Genomic DNA, 16,842 nt, shown 5'->3' with positions numbered 1-16,842 from the left:
TTAATTTTAATTTCTCTTTCTAGAAAAAGCTGAACATCAAGAAAAAGAATCTCCAACTATAAAAACAGGTGCTTTTACATTGTCTTAAGTCACTAGTGTTATTAGGTTTAAAAATTCAAACAGAGCATATGAGTGTTTTTCATCTTATTTCCTGGTACTGTTCAGTCTTCTGGTTTTCTAGGAAATCTAGTTTATCTGACATTACGGTTGTGTTACTGTTGAAAAACATACATTTTGCTAAGTATTATAACACATATGTGTAGGATTGTCAAACATACTATTATGATACAGTAAGGGTTTTTTTTTGTTTTTGTGCTTTTATTTCAATTCCAGTTAGTTAACATATAGTATAATATTGGTTTCAGGAGTAAAATTCAGTGCTTCATCACTTGCATACAACACCCAGTGCTCATCACAAGTGCCCTCCATAATACTCGTCACCCATTTAGCCCATCCCCCTGCCCACCGCCCTCCTACCAACCCTCAGTTTGTTCTCTATAGATAAGAGTCTCTTATATTTATAATAGTAATAGCAGTATTAACAAAATAGTATTACATTCATGGTTCACAAGCCCCTTTCACTGTTGTCCGTATTAATGCCATTTGTAACACTGATTAAGTTGATTCAAGGTAAGCTTGTAAAATATCTTGCCAAATTACAGAAATTACCTTTTACTAAAAACTAATCATGAATTTCCACTTGATATCTTTTCTTAAATATAAAATATGTAAATGGTAGCTTCATTCTTTAAAAAAAATGCTATTTGATTTTTTAAAAGATATGGTAGTTGGCATCATTCAAACTCTAAGGCACACACTGCTGGAGGGTGTGAAAATATCCTTCCTTCTCTTTTTCTAAGAAAAATTTAGAATATTAATACTAACATGCATTCTGAGAGGATGATGACACAATATGCATTTTACGCTCTTCAGAAACAGTGAGGCATTCAAATTACCATGAGCATTCATATTGCATTAAATCAGATAAGATTTCATAGGGATGAAGAGACCAAGAATATTCTATATCTGAAAGCTTTACGATTTCTTCTGCAGGGAATTCGTTAGGAATATAACTTTAAAATTATTCAAAATGCATTTTCTATTGCTCATTTTAATATGTTTAGCCTACTTCTAGTTTAACTTGGACAGAAATAGGAATATAAAGTGCTGATATTTACCTATAGGGGAAAAATGATCACCAGTTTACTTTTCTTCTTTACTTTTTAGACAAACCCAAACCAACCTCAAGTAAGTGTACCACTTTAAAATTTTAAGAATTTGTTATTTAAATCACACTAATTTTATGATCTCTTTGTATTGTATATGCAGCCAAAAAAAAAGACAGTGTGTTTATTAGTGCAATAGGCAGGACACCATCACCTATATAAATGATTCTGACAAAGAATATTGTGTGTATCGTATTCATTAATCCTTGAACGTGACTTTACTGAGCACCAATCAGTTATATTACACTGTACCAGGGTATGTGAAGGAATGCCAAAAATGTTTTCTGTTTTCATGCCTATGTAATTAATGCATTTACCAAGATAAGTAATGTTTGTGTAGGAAAAAAAAGTGGTTTCATCTCTCTTTTATGTACCTCCATTTGTTTGTGAGGATGTATTGAGTAAACACGGTATGGAGATTCCTCTAATAGTCACTGCTGGGTTAAGAAAAATTTAGAACACATAATACCTGTCTCCAATTATTAATCTTAGCACATTAGACTTTTATTATTTTACTTTTTCAACACCTGAAGGTAAGTTGTTTTTAGTATTTCAGAATCTCTATTTTATTTTGACATTCCAAGCAATAATACCAATGCAACAGCTTTTGAAAATTTATGAAGTTTTATGTAATTCATAAAAATGAAATAATTATTTAATACTGTTAAATTATGACCCAGACTTTAACCTGGGGTAAAAATATGTGCATTTCAATCAAAAGTGTATCTAGAAGTTCTATCTAAAGTTTTTAAATGCCAAGGAGTAACCCTGTTCCTTAAGAGTATCATGACAGGCTCCTTACAAATGCAGCTACAATTTTCTTCTAATTGAATTTGATGTTAAAATATTAAATGTTGCCTTTGGGTTGGAGAAAATCTCTAGTACATTTAGCTTTTATTATTGCTAAGGGTATGCAAAAATTAAGAGTTGAAAGTCAAAACTAGAATGCTAATATGAAGTTCACCATAATCACTTGTAAATACTGTTTCGTTTATGAAATGTTATTCATTTCTGTCTTTATTATCATAAAATATTTTAATAATTTTTTCTTAAGTTTTGAATAAAGCTTCCAGAGAAGCTATAGAAGACTTATAATTAAATGTATCAGGTTTATAGGTATGTTCTCACTTGAACTGAACTGTGAGGAAAAATATATTTTTAAAAATCCTGTCATGTTACTTTTTCCAATATTATTGGTCTATGCATTAACTAAAAGAACAAAAACAGAGGCTGTTTCTGTATTATCAGAGACTAAAGATAAATAACATTTTATATCTTGTCTCACTACTCTGACAAAAGTCACCAAGATTTGAATTTCTGTGATATTTTTCAACCTCATCCCACAATCCCACCCATTGCAGTTAGTATAACATCTAATACCTGAAGTTACTTTATAAATATTCAATGAATGAATGTATTCGTGCATATATGAAGAACAAGTTAAAAGTCTGTGAAGCAGAGATTTATAATTTGTAATTTGTAATTAAGAAAACCATCCAAAGGACTTCAAATTGATTAATGCGACCATTTAGGCATAGAATGTGTTAGGTTCCTTTATCGAGTAGTTCTAATTTCCAAATAGAGTTCTAGTTAGTTTTCAGAGATATTGGTTATTAGTGCATCTCTTTGCCATTCTGAGCATATGTGTTTATTGTCATTACTCGTGGAATTTAATAGGAAATACCTAGAGATAAAGCTCAATTGTCTGCTACTGAAATACTATTCTGTCCTTTTCTTTTTTTACTATATTCTTTTTTTTTTTTCCTTAAAGAGGAAACACCAGAAGTCACAGAATCAGGTAAAAAATTACTTTCCCAAAGGAGGGAACATAGATCCGTGAAGACAGATTTATGTGTAAATTTGAATCTCTATCTAGCTGTGTAACATTTGGGAAAATCTGTTGGATGGCTCAGATTCCTGGTTTCCTCATCTATAGAACAGACAAAATGACTTCCCAAATTTTGGCTTGTTATGAGCTTTAAATAAGATAAGATATGCCACATCCCCACTACCTGGTTTTCTTCTCAGTATCGTTTGATATATCCAGTTGAAGAAAAACCATTAATCAACTGAAACTTCTGAAAAGGCATGTGTCCACTTTTTGCTTGGAGATATTTTGTGACTCTCATTGTTTTTATTTCAGTTTATTTATTGAGCATCCATAGCACCAGATTCTCATTTCCTAAAGAAAACAATTGAAATTTTGGATGTTTTTCCTGTTGTTACTAGTTTACATTTAAATGCATGGCTTGCTAGAGCTTTCCTTCAAAGCACATGAAAACAGAGATAAAAAGAAAAAGGGAGAGGACTCTGCCATCCAGGTGACTGAATATAAGCCAAATAACCAAGCGTAACAAAAATATACATGTTCTCACACAATAGGAGGCATACTCTTCCTTCGTATTTTGAAAAAGCAGAGCCCTGACCCCCTCCACTTATGGGATTAAGTCTCATCTCCAAGTATTCACTTCACAATTGAGTAAGAAGTCATTTTTTTAAACTGATGATTTCTTGTTATATTTCCCCCCTAGGGAAGAAGAAAATTGAAAAATCTGAAAAAGAAAGTAAAGGTAAAGATGACATTTAAAGACATGTACACCCAATTAACAATAAAAACACAGAAATAAAAATACATAATTATACAAATTAGATCATTTAGCAATTCCCGAAAATGTGGAAAGAGATTTTTAAAGCATGTTTCAGAATTACAGTTCACTGTAGCATTTTCCAAGCAAGAGGGTAGGCGTCATTTGTTATTAGATATCTAAAGAGAATAGAAGGTTAGGTTTAGGTTCTGCTATTTCTAAATTAACAACATAGAATTCTTTTCATATAATGCCTGAATTGTGAATATTGACTACAAAAAAGTTCATTCCAAACCTTAGGAAAACCTATGAATAAATGATATATGACTCAAAATTACCTTTTTTTTTTCTCTACAGAAAAAGCAGAAATGAAACATCTTAAAGAAGAAAAAGGTAATCTTTAAAAGACTGAAAAACATACTGCAAAGCCCTAAAGAAAAAATAATTGAGGCTTATTTTTTCACTTTATTATTTTTATTTTTTAAAAGACTTTATTAATTTATTTATTGAGGGGGAGAGAGAGAGAGAGAGAGTAGAAGCAGAGAGAGAGAGAGGGAGAAGCAGACTCACCACTGAGCAGGTGGCCTGATGCCGGGCTTAATCCCAGGACTCTGGGATCATGACCTGAGCCAAAGGCAGATGCTTAACTGACTCAGCCACCCAGGCGCCCCATTTATATCACTTTAAGATAAAACTTGTAGTGTATATGATGAGCACTAGTGTAATTAAAGGAAGAAATGTGGGAAATACGGATATGTGGTAATGGCTGGGTTGAAGGAACAATGGACAGCAGGCCAGTCCCAGCAAGCGTGCATTCATGTGTTGTTGTGCCATTGGTGAGCAACAAGTTTAGAAGCTGCATCACAGAGGACTTTATTTTCTTAACATTGAGTGTGTTTATTTGCTAAACTACAAAATATAATGATAATCACTGATTTTCAAAGTAGTTATCTGAAAAACTTATAAAGGCCTTACTTATAAAGAAATATCTATTGTATCAAGAGGAAAGCATTCTTAAACATATCAAAAAAATTGTTAATAATACGACAGGTTCGGTTTTTTTGTTTGTTTGTTTGTTTTTGTTTTTGTTTGTTTGTTTGTTTTATCTCCAAATTCAGTTACTTAGAATGACCCATTGTACATGGAGTCTCATTAAATACTGTAATCACTGCAAACATGTAAATCTGTTTATGCAAACAAAACAATCTCTACTGGTGACATTTGTTTTTGTTAGGTTTTAGAAGAGAAAATTTTTTAATGACCCTGAGAAAATATTTACATTAATTAAATAATTCCCATGTTCCCAAAGCTTAGTTGAAGTGAGCCAAAATTTTAATGAAAATTCCCTTTAAAAAGTCAGAGTTTAATTTACATTTTCCTTATCCACAGTCTCAACAAGAAAAGAAAGTCTTCAATCACACAACGTGACAAAAGGTAATCCTGAATCAACTTTGTAAATATTCAAATGCTAAATTGGAGGTGAGGTGTCTAAATTATGCTTGCACTTAATATTAACACTAAAATTTTTTAAAGCAACGAAGTCTAGCATTTATACACTTCTGCTAATGGCAGAGGAAGTGGACAGGTGGGAAACCTAGCAGGAGATTTACATTTCCATGGAAAACTAGAAAGAAGAAATCTGAACTATTAACAACATAATCATTCAATAAAATATTCCAGTACATACCAGAAGATAAATTTCTCTTTTACAAAAGACTTTCATAATATGAATTATAAGGTCAAAAATGATATAGCAGTAAAAAAAAAAAATAGAGCTGACAATTATTTTATGTATTACATAAATATAACCATTATCATAAATAAAGTTTTTTTTTAAAGTTGGCCTTTAAATTAAGTCCACCTAGACAAAACGTGTTTTGTAGAGGGAAAATGCCAGCATGTGCACAGCAGGAAGATGTCCTTCACCTAAAATGAGAATGACCTATTTCGGTGATATTGACTATCAAAAAACTATAAATACATGTTATAACTGAATTATATAGCCTAGGTGATATAATTTTGAACAAATGTAATTAATTCAAAATGTAATGGGATTTAAATATTTTAAATTTTAAGATGCTAAGTAAACATGTCACAATTGAACAATTGTTTTCAACATTGTAAATATATGGAATTCCAGTGTGGGGGGAGGGGAAATCAGTGTTGTATTTTCACTGGTTCCTTCTTTCTGCTTACTGTATTATGGATGCCCCAAATGGCAGGACTTACCTAGACATATAACTTAGACATATAGTTATCAGTAATTTAGACATATAATTCTCAGTAATATTAGAGGGTAAAATTTACAATAAGAGCAAACCAAATTTATAGAAGCATATAGGGGCATAAATTTTATATTTCAACTTTCTTAACTTTTAGAATATGGCTTAGCAACTTTTAAAATAATTAACCAGAAGAATAAGAAAATTCCAGTTACTTAAAAAAACTCTTTGGTACATCCTTTCCTATTATTTGTTCATTTAATCCTCACAACAGGCCCAATTATCATGCCCAAATTAAAGATGAGGTAGGTGCAATGAGGGAGGTCTAAAATCCCAGAATGTTTAGATGGTAGAGACAGGATTTGGTCCAAAGACTTAAGAGTTGAACTCATTCATTTATATTTCACTACCCCATCACACTATGGCACACATTGGAGAAGCTTTCTACCAATCAGAGCAGCCCAAAGGTAAAATGTAAATGTACTCAACTTTGTCCCCAAGTGAGTAGTCTGTTCAAACTATAACTTGAGGGCTGTACAAGGCATTTAGGCTTTGGATAGACAGTCCTTTCTTACCCCAATCTGGAGCCCATCATTTCCAAGGTCTTCATATTATGAATACACAAAACAAGGTATTATAAGTAAAAGCACAAGACTAACCCTGAGCTAGTTGAGAACACAGGCACATTCTTATTCATTCCTTCATTCAACAGATGTTCATTGTATTTCAATAAATGTTTGTTGTATTCCTTTTAAGTTTCCATTTTTTAGCCAGTGAAAGTATTTTTAAAGGAAAAAATGACATGCTATTTTGTAATTTTATACGTGAGGCATGTGGTCGTAATATCACTAAAATCGTAAGTGTCTCAAATGAAAAAAATTTTATTGGTATTAACTAACTTTGGTAAATTTGTAACCCTTGGGTTTATATTAGAAACTCTACAAGTCTCAAAATAAATCATGTAATGCAGATTCATTTAAAAATTTATATATCAAGTCCAGCTCTTTAAATTAGACTAATGGGACAGTAGCTACACTTGGGGTGAACATTCCATAATGTATAAACCTGTCAAATCACCAAATTATATACCTGAAACTTCTGTAAAATTATGTCAACCATATTTAAAAAAAAGAAGTTAGACTAATATAGTACAAAGTAAGTGTTATGAAATTTTTTTTTTTTTTTTTTTTTTTTTACTTTTCAAGAAGTTAGCATTTCTGTTATAGTATTTGGGACAAACATCTCACTTTATATTTTTGTCCTATATACACACACTTTAATGTAAAACAATACTACTTTGAAGAATGATGGTTTCTCATTGAAACTAATAGACAAATGGTTATGAAAAATTAAACTAATTTTGCATGTAGTTTATTAAGGTTTAGTTATTTGTCCTTATAATTTTTGAAAGGAAAATAATTCTCAAGGATACATTTTATGGAATTGAAAATTTAAACAAATATTTAGATTAATTACATAATACAAAGTATTTTTACTCAAGTCAGCTATAATTAGAATTGAATCAAGATCCTTAATTTAACAAAGATCCTACTGATTTTAGTATTTTAAAAGTGTAAATATGTTGTGACATCTACAATGATTAATAGCTTTTCTGATATTTCACATAAAAATAATCAATATATTCAAAGACCCATGTTCTCAGGCAATAGTTATATTCTTTCATTAACTCTTTTTTTAAAAGTCTTTATTTATTCATGAGAGACACAGAGAAAGAGAGGCAAGACACAGGCAGAGGGAGGAGCAGGCTCCATACAGGGAGCCCTATGGGGGACTCCATCCCAGGTCTCCAGGATCCCACCCTAGGCTGAAGACAGGTGTTAAATCACTGAGCCACCCAGGGATCCTCTTTTCATTAACTCTTAATAAGAAAGTCAAAAGATGTTAGATTCTTTCATGTGGTCCATCAACGTATAATTTCTTTGCATTTTATCTAAGTTAAACAAAACTTATTTTCTTTTATTTTTAGCAGAAAAACCTGCAAGAGTATCAAGTAAGTACTGCTTGTATTGAAGATAAATTCTCTTTGGCATGCAGTATAAATCTCCAGCTAAAATTCATAAAATATCTATATTTTTAATGTGTTCAGAGATTGAGTCACTTCATACTAAACCTTCTGACAGGAATTTAACTTTTAAAATTAGTTATGTTGAAACTTAAAAAACTATGTTATTTGAAATGATGAGTTGGAACAAATACTTTTCATGTTCTCAAGCCTGAAGATTAAAGTGACTTGCATTCAAATACATAATTTTTTCAGCAATTTAAGTAGAATGAAATAAAATAATCTTGTTTCTGCCTTAAACCTTCAATCACTAAAGATTTGCTACAGAGCACATATGGTTGAGCGATCATGTTTTATTCGCTGATGTTTTTCAATGTTCATTAACTTAAATATAATTGTATATCTGAGAAGAATAACAGAGTTAGGAATGGATCTAAGCTTTAGGTTGTAAACAGACAAAACTCTCAGAAAATACCCTCTAAAATATCAATATCTAGACACACATAGGCATTCTAAATATACAGGATACGACTTTAATTTTCCATAAGCTCCTAAAATTCTGGGAAATAGAACTTTCCCTCCCATGTTTTCTGATTTTAAAAACCATCATTTTAAATCAGTTCTGTCTAGTGCAAAATCATGTGAACAACACATGTAATTTTAAATTTTCTAGTAGATACATTAAAAGGGTCAGGAGAAACATGTTAAAATAATTTCAATGTTTATTTAACTCTCTATATAAATATTATTTCTGCATGTATCAATTCAGAAATATATTGATATTTACACTATTTTTTATTTGTGTGTGTGATTTACACTTATAGCACATTTCAGTTGGTACTAGTCACATTTCAGTAGCCCAAATCCTCATGTGGTTAGTAGCTACTGCATTGGATGGAACAGATCTCAATATCTATTGAGTGCTTCCATTGTGCCCATCACATAGTGAGTATTGATGACCTACAAGACAAACATTAAATGTGGTACTTGCCACATATCTCATTCAACACTCCTTGACTGCAAATAATAGAACCCCACATGAACTTGCTTCAGGGATTTCAAAAAGGAAAGTAATTACAAGGGTACAGAATTGTCTCATGGATGCAAGGGCAAAGCTCCCACTTGATCCTCAGGAAAGCCCTCTGAAACCATCCCACTCTACACTCTTCCCCTACACCCACAGGTAGTCAGGGTACACTTAGTGAAGGAGGTGATTCCAGAATTTGTACTTGGAAGAATAGTTTGCTTTGAATGACTGGAAAAAGATGGAAATGATATGAAGAAAAACTCATTTCTCCTGTCTCTTATTCACTCTGACAGAAGTATCATGCTCCCAGAACTTCCTACACTAGATGTATGGTTGGTTGGTTGGTTGGTTGGTTGGTTGGTTGGTTGGTTTCCACACCAAGAAATTATCTGTGATGCCAGCTAGGTGTCACACAATGTCAGTCACTTCTGACACTACCCTGGACTTAGCACAGCACAGTTTAAGGGCTCAGTCCTACAAGCCTGCTTCCTACCTCAGTTGCCAACCATAAGTGGTAGGTCCCAAGTTACTCACAATTTCTGTCCAAGATGGCTAGAAATTAGAGGTTCTCATCACTTCTTCCTTTGGATTCATTTGCTGGAACAGCTTATGGAATGTAGAGAATCGCTACTACATTTACTAGTTTATTATATAATAAAGGATATTATAAAGGATACAGATGAACAGCCAGATGAAGAGGTACATCGGGCAAGGTCTGAAAGGGTCCCAAACACAGGAACATCTGTCCCTGTGGAGTTGGGGTGAGCCATTTTCCTTGTATGTAGGTGTGTTTACCAACCCAGAAGTTCCCTGAACCCTGTACCTCTGAGATTTTTTTTATGGAGGCTTTATTACATAGGAATGATTGATCATTATCTCAATCTCCAGCCCCCTTCCCCTTTCTGGAGGATGGGAAGTGGAACTGAAAGTTCCAGCTTCTAATCACAGTTTGGACTTTTGGGTGACCAACCCCCATCCAGGAGCCCACCAAGCATTGCCTCATCAGAACAAAAACCCTTCCATCACCCAGGAGATTTAGAAATCTTGTACCAGAGACAAAGGGTAGAAACCAATATATATATTTTCTATTATTTCAAAGTTGGTAAAAAAAAAAAAAAAAAAAAAAAAAAAAAACAAAAAAAACAAAGTTGGTGACCAAAAAAGCATGGTGTATAGAGGCCATCAGAAGAAGAGTTGGCTGACGTTAAGGGCTAGTGTCAGAAAGCAGTGGAGGTAAGGCCTCTATGAGGTACAGATCCTGCAGGCCAAAGGACTTAAGACTTACTGCCACAGGAAATTGTGGGTTAATTTATCAAAGGGAGGAAAGTGGAAGGAATTGTTGGGAAGAAATAGGGGTAAATAGAAAGTAAATAAGAAATAATAATACTAATGGAAAAGAGAAAAAGTGTGACCAGAAAAAAAAAATGTCTACTCTTTCTTATGGATCATAGGAAATAAATATCCAAGAACATCATGAGACGATACATTTTAATCAATTGGTTGCTGCACACATGGAGATCATATTCTCCATAGCATATAATTTTTTGTCATACCTTTTTGGAGGCAATCATCAAAAACTTCCAATATTTATCAAATAAAACATACTGAAGATAATTTAAACTGAAGATTCATCACTCTTTTTCTGAACCCTTTTCAACATTATGTACATGTGCATTTATTTTTGTTCAGATTTCTTATTTATCTTTCAGTCCTTTGTCTTTCATAAAGGAGGTTTGCAAATAGCTTTTGCTTTAAACATATTGCTCCCTTCCTCCCTTGTGCCTGCTTCTCTTGTCCTCTGGACAGGATCAGATCCTCTACTTGTGACAGGCTGGTTTGTCTGCTTTGGTATGGGATGCACAGAGACTGTCCTTCACTCCCAGGTTTTTTGGCTGGGAAGGAAGAGAACGTTAATATGTGGGAAAGGATCCATATAAAACAAGAGAGGTACCGCTTCCTAAATTCTGATTCACTCTGATTGAGATGCTTACAACCGTCTGCATGGACTGGATTTTCAAATATCTGAGGTTTTATTATAGGGATGAAAAAGATACTGATAAGAATCAGCAACACATGAACATCTCTCTACTGCATCAGTGAAAAGTAACATTGCAAAATCAAATTTTCCATGATTCCTGGAAGATTGTGGTTTAATTGACGCCTGTGTCTGCAGGTCTATTTTTTAAAGGATGAGCTTTCTGATTCTAAATGTTCACTTCATTTTCATTCTGTATTTTTTTTCTAGCTATGGTAAATATATAATAAATAATTTGCTTTTCATGGAATTGAGAGGAAGACACCAAGGGATGTTAGATTGTATTATATTTAAGATCCATTACCTTAAAAATTAACAGCAAAATGAACATATTTTTGAATTTTAAATAGCACAGCCATTTGCTATTAATATTTTAAGTCTTCAGAGAATTTTTTTCTGGAAAATAAAAACTGTACATCCAAAAACATTACTCCCCAGGAAGTTGCCCAAAGGCAAAACATAAAATAAAACAGAAGAATGAAAACATACATTATTAAAAGGCAAAAGGTGCCAAGGGAAGACTAGCACCTAGAGGAATTGCGAGGCTCTTGACATAGCTAAGGCGTTGGCAATGTATTTATAACAATGGGTGTGGTGTACCAAGGAAAAAGATTTTATAGAAACCTATAGTTTTTTCATTTTTACTGTTTGGTAGTCAATATTTAAGTAAAGATAGATTGGCTTTCCCCATAAAATAAGTATTTTTTTTAAGATTGCATTTATTGGAGAGAGAGAGACTCCTTTTGAAAGAATATAATTAAACATAACTAAAGTATATCATTTGTCATAATAAAAGTGTAACCTATTTTGTATTGATTATATGTCCCGGCACTGAAAATTTTCAAGAATTTCAAAAAGCCAGAGTTTACTACTAATAAGCATGTAATTCTCATTTGAAAGAATATTTAACTTTTTAAGACAAACTACTAATGAGTCTGTGAATTATAAAATTATAATCTAGTGGCAAAAAGAACTATTTTTCATAAATTCTTAAACACGAAAAAAGTATGCTTTGCTTTATGTTGATATTGTCTATAATTCCCCTTTATAAATAATTAAATTGATGATCTTTTCCAAAATGATTGAACTCAACTAATGGCTAATTTATGTCTAAGTCAATTTATTCATGTCATCTCAGACTAATTTAGTTGATTTTTTTCTAATTTTGTCACATGGTAGTCTCTCAGGCATATCAAATTATAGGATGTATCCTGATATTTTGCTGCTAATGTTATGTTCTCAGATTCATTGGAGTTTTACTGTATTATAAGTTATTCATGTTCACTGCTGTATAGTATATTACTTTGTGAATATACATATTTTAATCTATTCTAATATCAATAGATATTTTCTAGTCTCTACCTTTCTCCTTTACTAATATAAGAATATAAGGCAGTAGTTTTAAATGCTACCTCAGCAGCATCCCATAAGCTTTTATATGGAGTATTTTCCTTATTGTTCAGTTGCACATGTACTTTAATTCCATTGTAATAAATTCTTCAGTATTTTACATGGAAGTTTTAGAACCTATTTTTAAATTTCTAAACCTGTGAGAATTATAAAGATCATCCTCTTTTAATCATCTTCTAGTTTAATTGTGTAGTGGTGAAAGAAAATGGTCTACTCTCTAAAATGTGTTGAGCTCTGCCTTATGAACAAATAGATTATTAGTTTTAGTAAATATTCTATATGACATTGAGAGTAATGTGCATTTTCTAATGGCCGGGAGTGTGATTCTCTATTGATTGAGTCAAGCTTCATTGCTTTTAAATTAGCCTGTATCTTCATTAATTTTTTGAATGTTAGAAGTATCAGTAATTGAATAAACTATATTGAAATCTCCCACTGATGGAAAATTATCAGTTTAACCCTGTAGTCCCTGTAGTGTTATCAAATTTTATATTAGGAACTGTTTTATAAGTTCCATACATGCTTAATTGTATCTTTCTGGTGAATTCAACATTTATCTTTTTATGATAACTTCTATATTCCATATAATGATCTTTTTGTAAGTAAAATGACCTTACAATTATCCCAGCTTTCTTTTGGTTAGCATCTTATCAGAATTTTTTTACAAACATTTATTTATGTCTTCTAATGACAGTCTGTTTCAGATATGTCCTTAGTAAATAACATAAAGCTAAAATTTACTTTTTACTTTACCCAGTACAATGGCCTTCACTTTTAATCTGATGAACTTTAACTACTTACCATTCGTTGTGATTATTATTTTAGGTCTAATTTTTACCATCTAAGTTCTTGTTTTATATTTCTCATGCCCTCTCAACATTTCTTTATATTTTTTCTTGTCTTTTACAAATTGAATATTTTTCTCTATGAATAAATAGTCTTTAAAAATTTTTTAAAAAAATATTTTCCTCTAAATGTGTTTTTATTTTTTCATTTTCTAGCCTCTACTTATTTGGAAAGACTATACTCTATTTCTCTTACTTTGGAGGTAGCCCTTGACATTTTACTATTCTTTTTAAAGAATAAAATTACTATACAACACCACTTCTAAACAAGAGAGGGATGTTAGAACATTTAAATTTCATCACATCCAATGCTGATTTACAAGCTCATCTTGTTCAATATTTTAATTCTAACCTTTCGAAGAATCTGAATGTCAAATTGTGTTAGTAGTAATTCTTCCGTCAATATGTGTCTATCTTCCCCTACAGGTTTCTCAGTTTCATTGTTCTTGCGTCTCTGACTTGGCTTCTACTTCTTTCTTTTCCAGCAGCACCTTCTTTACAAGTGTCTTGAGCAAAGACTTATTAGTGAAAGCATTCTCAGTTTTTATTTATCTGACACTGTCTTTAAATCATCCTCGTTCCTGAAAGCCTGTTGCTAGGCACAAAATTTAGGTCACTGGTTAGCACTTTGTGCACTTTGGTTACATTATTTCACTGTTTTGTTTTTCATCCTCCACAAAGGCAGGGAATTCTGTTACCAATCGAATTGTCATTCCTTCCTATGTGATGTATCTTTTCTTTTTCTTCTTTAAATATTTTCTCTTTGCCTTTGATTCATGCAGGTTCACTATAGTTTATGGAGTGAGAGCTACTTTATACTGTGAAATTCCTCCAGGACATGTGGAATTATTTTTTTCTTTTTTCTTTTTTTATAAATTTATTTTTTATTGGTGTTCAATTTACCAACATACAGAATAACACCCAGTGTTCATCCCATCAAGTGCCTCCCTCAGTGCCCGTCACCCAGTCACCCCCACCCCCCACCCTCCTCCCCTTCCACCACCCCTAGTTCGTTTCCCAGAGTTAGGAGTCTTTATGTTCTGTCTCCCTTTCTGATATTTCCCACACATTTCTTCTCCCTTCCCTTATATTCCCTTTCACTATTATTTATATTCCCCAAATGAATGAGAACATATAATGTTTGTCCTTCTCCGATTGACTTACTTCACTCAGCGAATTATTTTTTTCTTTTACTAGTTTGGAGAATTGATAGCCATTATTTCTTCTAATACTATCACTTTGTTTTTTTCCTTCTGCTGATTATGAATATGTTAGGTATACTCGCCTTTTTTTCTTTCAAATTTTTCAGTTTCTCATTTCTCTCTGCTGTATTTAGTGTAATTTGATCGGTTTTAACATATGTTTGCTGATTATTTCTTCAGCTCTATATAATGGTATTTAACTTATCCAGTGAGATTTTATATTATTTATATTTTTATTATAATAGTTATTTTTCAAGTCTTACTGGTTATGTTCATAATCTCCTATTGCTTGACCCGATTTTAGAATTCATACTTTATTTCTTAAAACATTTCATATGTATGTTAAAGTTTGAGCATAAAAATTCCAGTATCTGAAGTACTTTCTTATGTAAAGGTGTTGTTTATTGTTTCTTCAGACTCTTCTTCATGATGGTTTTTTAATTTCTGTAATTGGAACTTTGATTGTGAGCTCATACTCCTTTTGTCTAAACAAATCCTTCTTTCTCTCTGTTTTCCCTGTCCTGCTCAACTTTTATTCCACTCTTAGCAGTTTCTTACCATTTGTGGGGTCCTGTTCTAGAAGTGAACCCTGGCTCATGGGTTTCCCAAGGTCACAGGGTTCCTGACAGTACCTGCACTCAGACCTCATGGTGAACCCCTTATGCTCACCTGCTCTTGAACTGGGCAAAGCCCTCCCAGTTTCAGCAGATGATCTCAAGTTGTCATTACTTGCTTTTCAGAAAATACCTATTGGCTGTTTGGGGGTTCTGGGATGTCTCTCAGACTCCCCATTGTCTCTCTGTGCTTTTCCTTCTGCAAACACTAATGCTTGGCAGATTTTGACTATTTGTTTGTTCAAATCCACATGTGTTTTAGGGCTCATTTCATTTTGTTATGAATATTGTCCATGGGTTTCATTATCTCTTTTTACAAGGGGATTTGGAAGAGATTGAAATACTGTGTTTTTGCCACCTTCCCAGAATCCACGGAGGCAGTTAGTTATATTTTCATCCCCACCCTGGCACAGCTTCTATGACCTTACTTTACTCCTTGCACACTTAGTCTCTGAGTTCCAGTTTTAATATAAACACTTGTCCACAGGATGACCTACTCTTTCATGTATCAGCAGGTTTTCTTCTTCCCCTCTCAGGGCAGGAGGAAGATTCTGGAGGGTTCCTTTATGCCCTCTGAGCCCAGCACTGCAACAAAAAGTATGATTTTGTCATTAATATTGTCTATCACGTTATCAGCAGCCTAACAATCCAATAGTTGCTTTTTTAATGTTATCCATGAATCTTGTTTTAATAAGACACGTGGGATATTATTGGAGATCACCTGCTGGAATGGAGTGCTGATGAATATTAACATCAATGTAGTTTTTGTTAAGAACAAATTAGCACTAAATTCATGATAGAAATATAAAAATCATCATCAGATAGTGGCTGATGCCAGGGAAACTGGCCTAAAAACTGAAAAATTGGGAAAGCTTCATAACATCTCCGTGCTTGGTAGCCTTATTTTTGAAATGTGGATAATAATAATATTACCTCATAGAAATTTGAGGGAGATTAAGTAAGACAAAATAGTAGGTACATAAATAATAACTGGAGTCCAATAAGCGATTATTAATTGGCATCCATGAGGGTGGTGATGATAATGATGGGGACGGAAATGACTACGGCATGCTGTGCTACTTTTCCTAGTTAGGAACAGGTTTCACTCATTAAGCTTTGTGTCAAACTGGAGAAATGGTAAGATACAATCATGTGAGAGAAAACATCTTATTCATTTTGGGGTGGTTTAAAACAATCCTACTTTTTAGAGGAAGGGTGATTATCCTCATGGAAACTTTGCTTCAGGAGAAAAAAAAATGGAGCAGTAACTTGGTTGAAGCCTTCTAAATAGGTACCAGCTGCCGTGCTTACCTTCTCTAATCGCTCCCCCTGCTAGCCTCAGAGAGCGTCTGTGTATAAGGCACATTTGGTCAAATATTGTCATTGTCGATGATTAGTGTTTGGGTCCCAGCAATGTGACCTCATTCATTTATTGGTGATGTTAAGTTGTCCTGACATTGCCCTCAAGACAGTTTTGTCTTCTCCTCAGAGTGACAGGACAGACACTCAGAGGGAATTGCATACCTTTATTGAACACCCTTGGCTTTACTGTGTGCACAATTCCAAATGTGAACTGTCTGCATTCTTTATTACCCCCTGAGGTCAGTCTTCAAGAATTCTGTGGCTATTGCTCAGCGTAGCAGTAAATTTTCT

At 33.0% G+C, this 16,842-nt stretch overlaps 1 protein-coding gene across 19 annotated transcripts in view; it reads left to right on the top strand.

The window, feature by feature from the left end:
* The window catches only part of TRDN (triadin), a 361,517-nt gene that overhangs the window by 325,919 nt on the left and 18,756 nt on the right, over positions 1-16,842 (top strand). For 13 of the 19 annotated variants that reach the window (XM_077902099.1, XM_077902108.1, XM_077902007.1 and 10 more), the window contains 7 exons: positions 24-68; positions 1,228-1,248; positions 2,998-3,024; positions 3,758-3,796; positions 4,169-4,204; positions 5,201-5,245; positions 8,021-8,044. In XM_077902099.1, the coding sequence (XP_077758225.1) occupies positions 24-68; positions 1,228-1,248; positions 2,998-3,024; positions 3,758-3,796; positions 4,169-4,204; positions 5,201-5,245; positions 8,021-8,044 (237 nt within the window). The remainder of the gene's footprint in view (positions 1-23; positions 69-1,227; positions 1,249-2,997; positions 3,025-3,757; positions 3,797-4,168; positions 4,205-5,200; positions 5,246-8,020; positions 8,045-16,842) is intronic. The other 6 variants (XM_077902070.1, XM_077902037.1, XM_077901998.1 and 3 more) reach the window with 5 other exon arrangements.

The sequence above is a fragment of the Canis aureus genome, chromosome 1 (genome assembly GCF_053574225.1).
Source record: "Canis aureus isolate CA01 chromosome 1, VMU_Caureus_v.1.0, whole genome shotgun sequence".
Classification (NCBI taxonomy): domain Eukaryota; kingdom Metazoa; phylum Chordata; class Mammalia; order Carnivora; family Canidae; genus Canis; species Canis aureus.
This window is presented reverse-complemented; position numbering and strand designations above follow the sequence as displayed.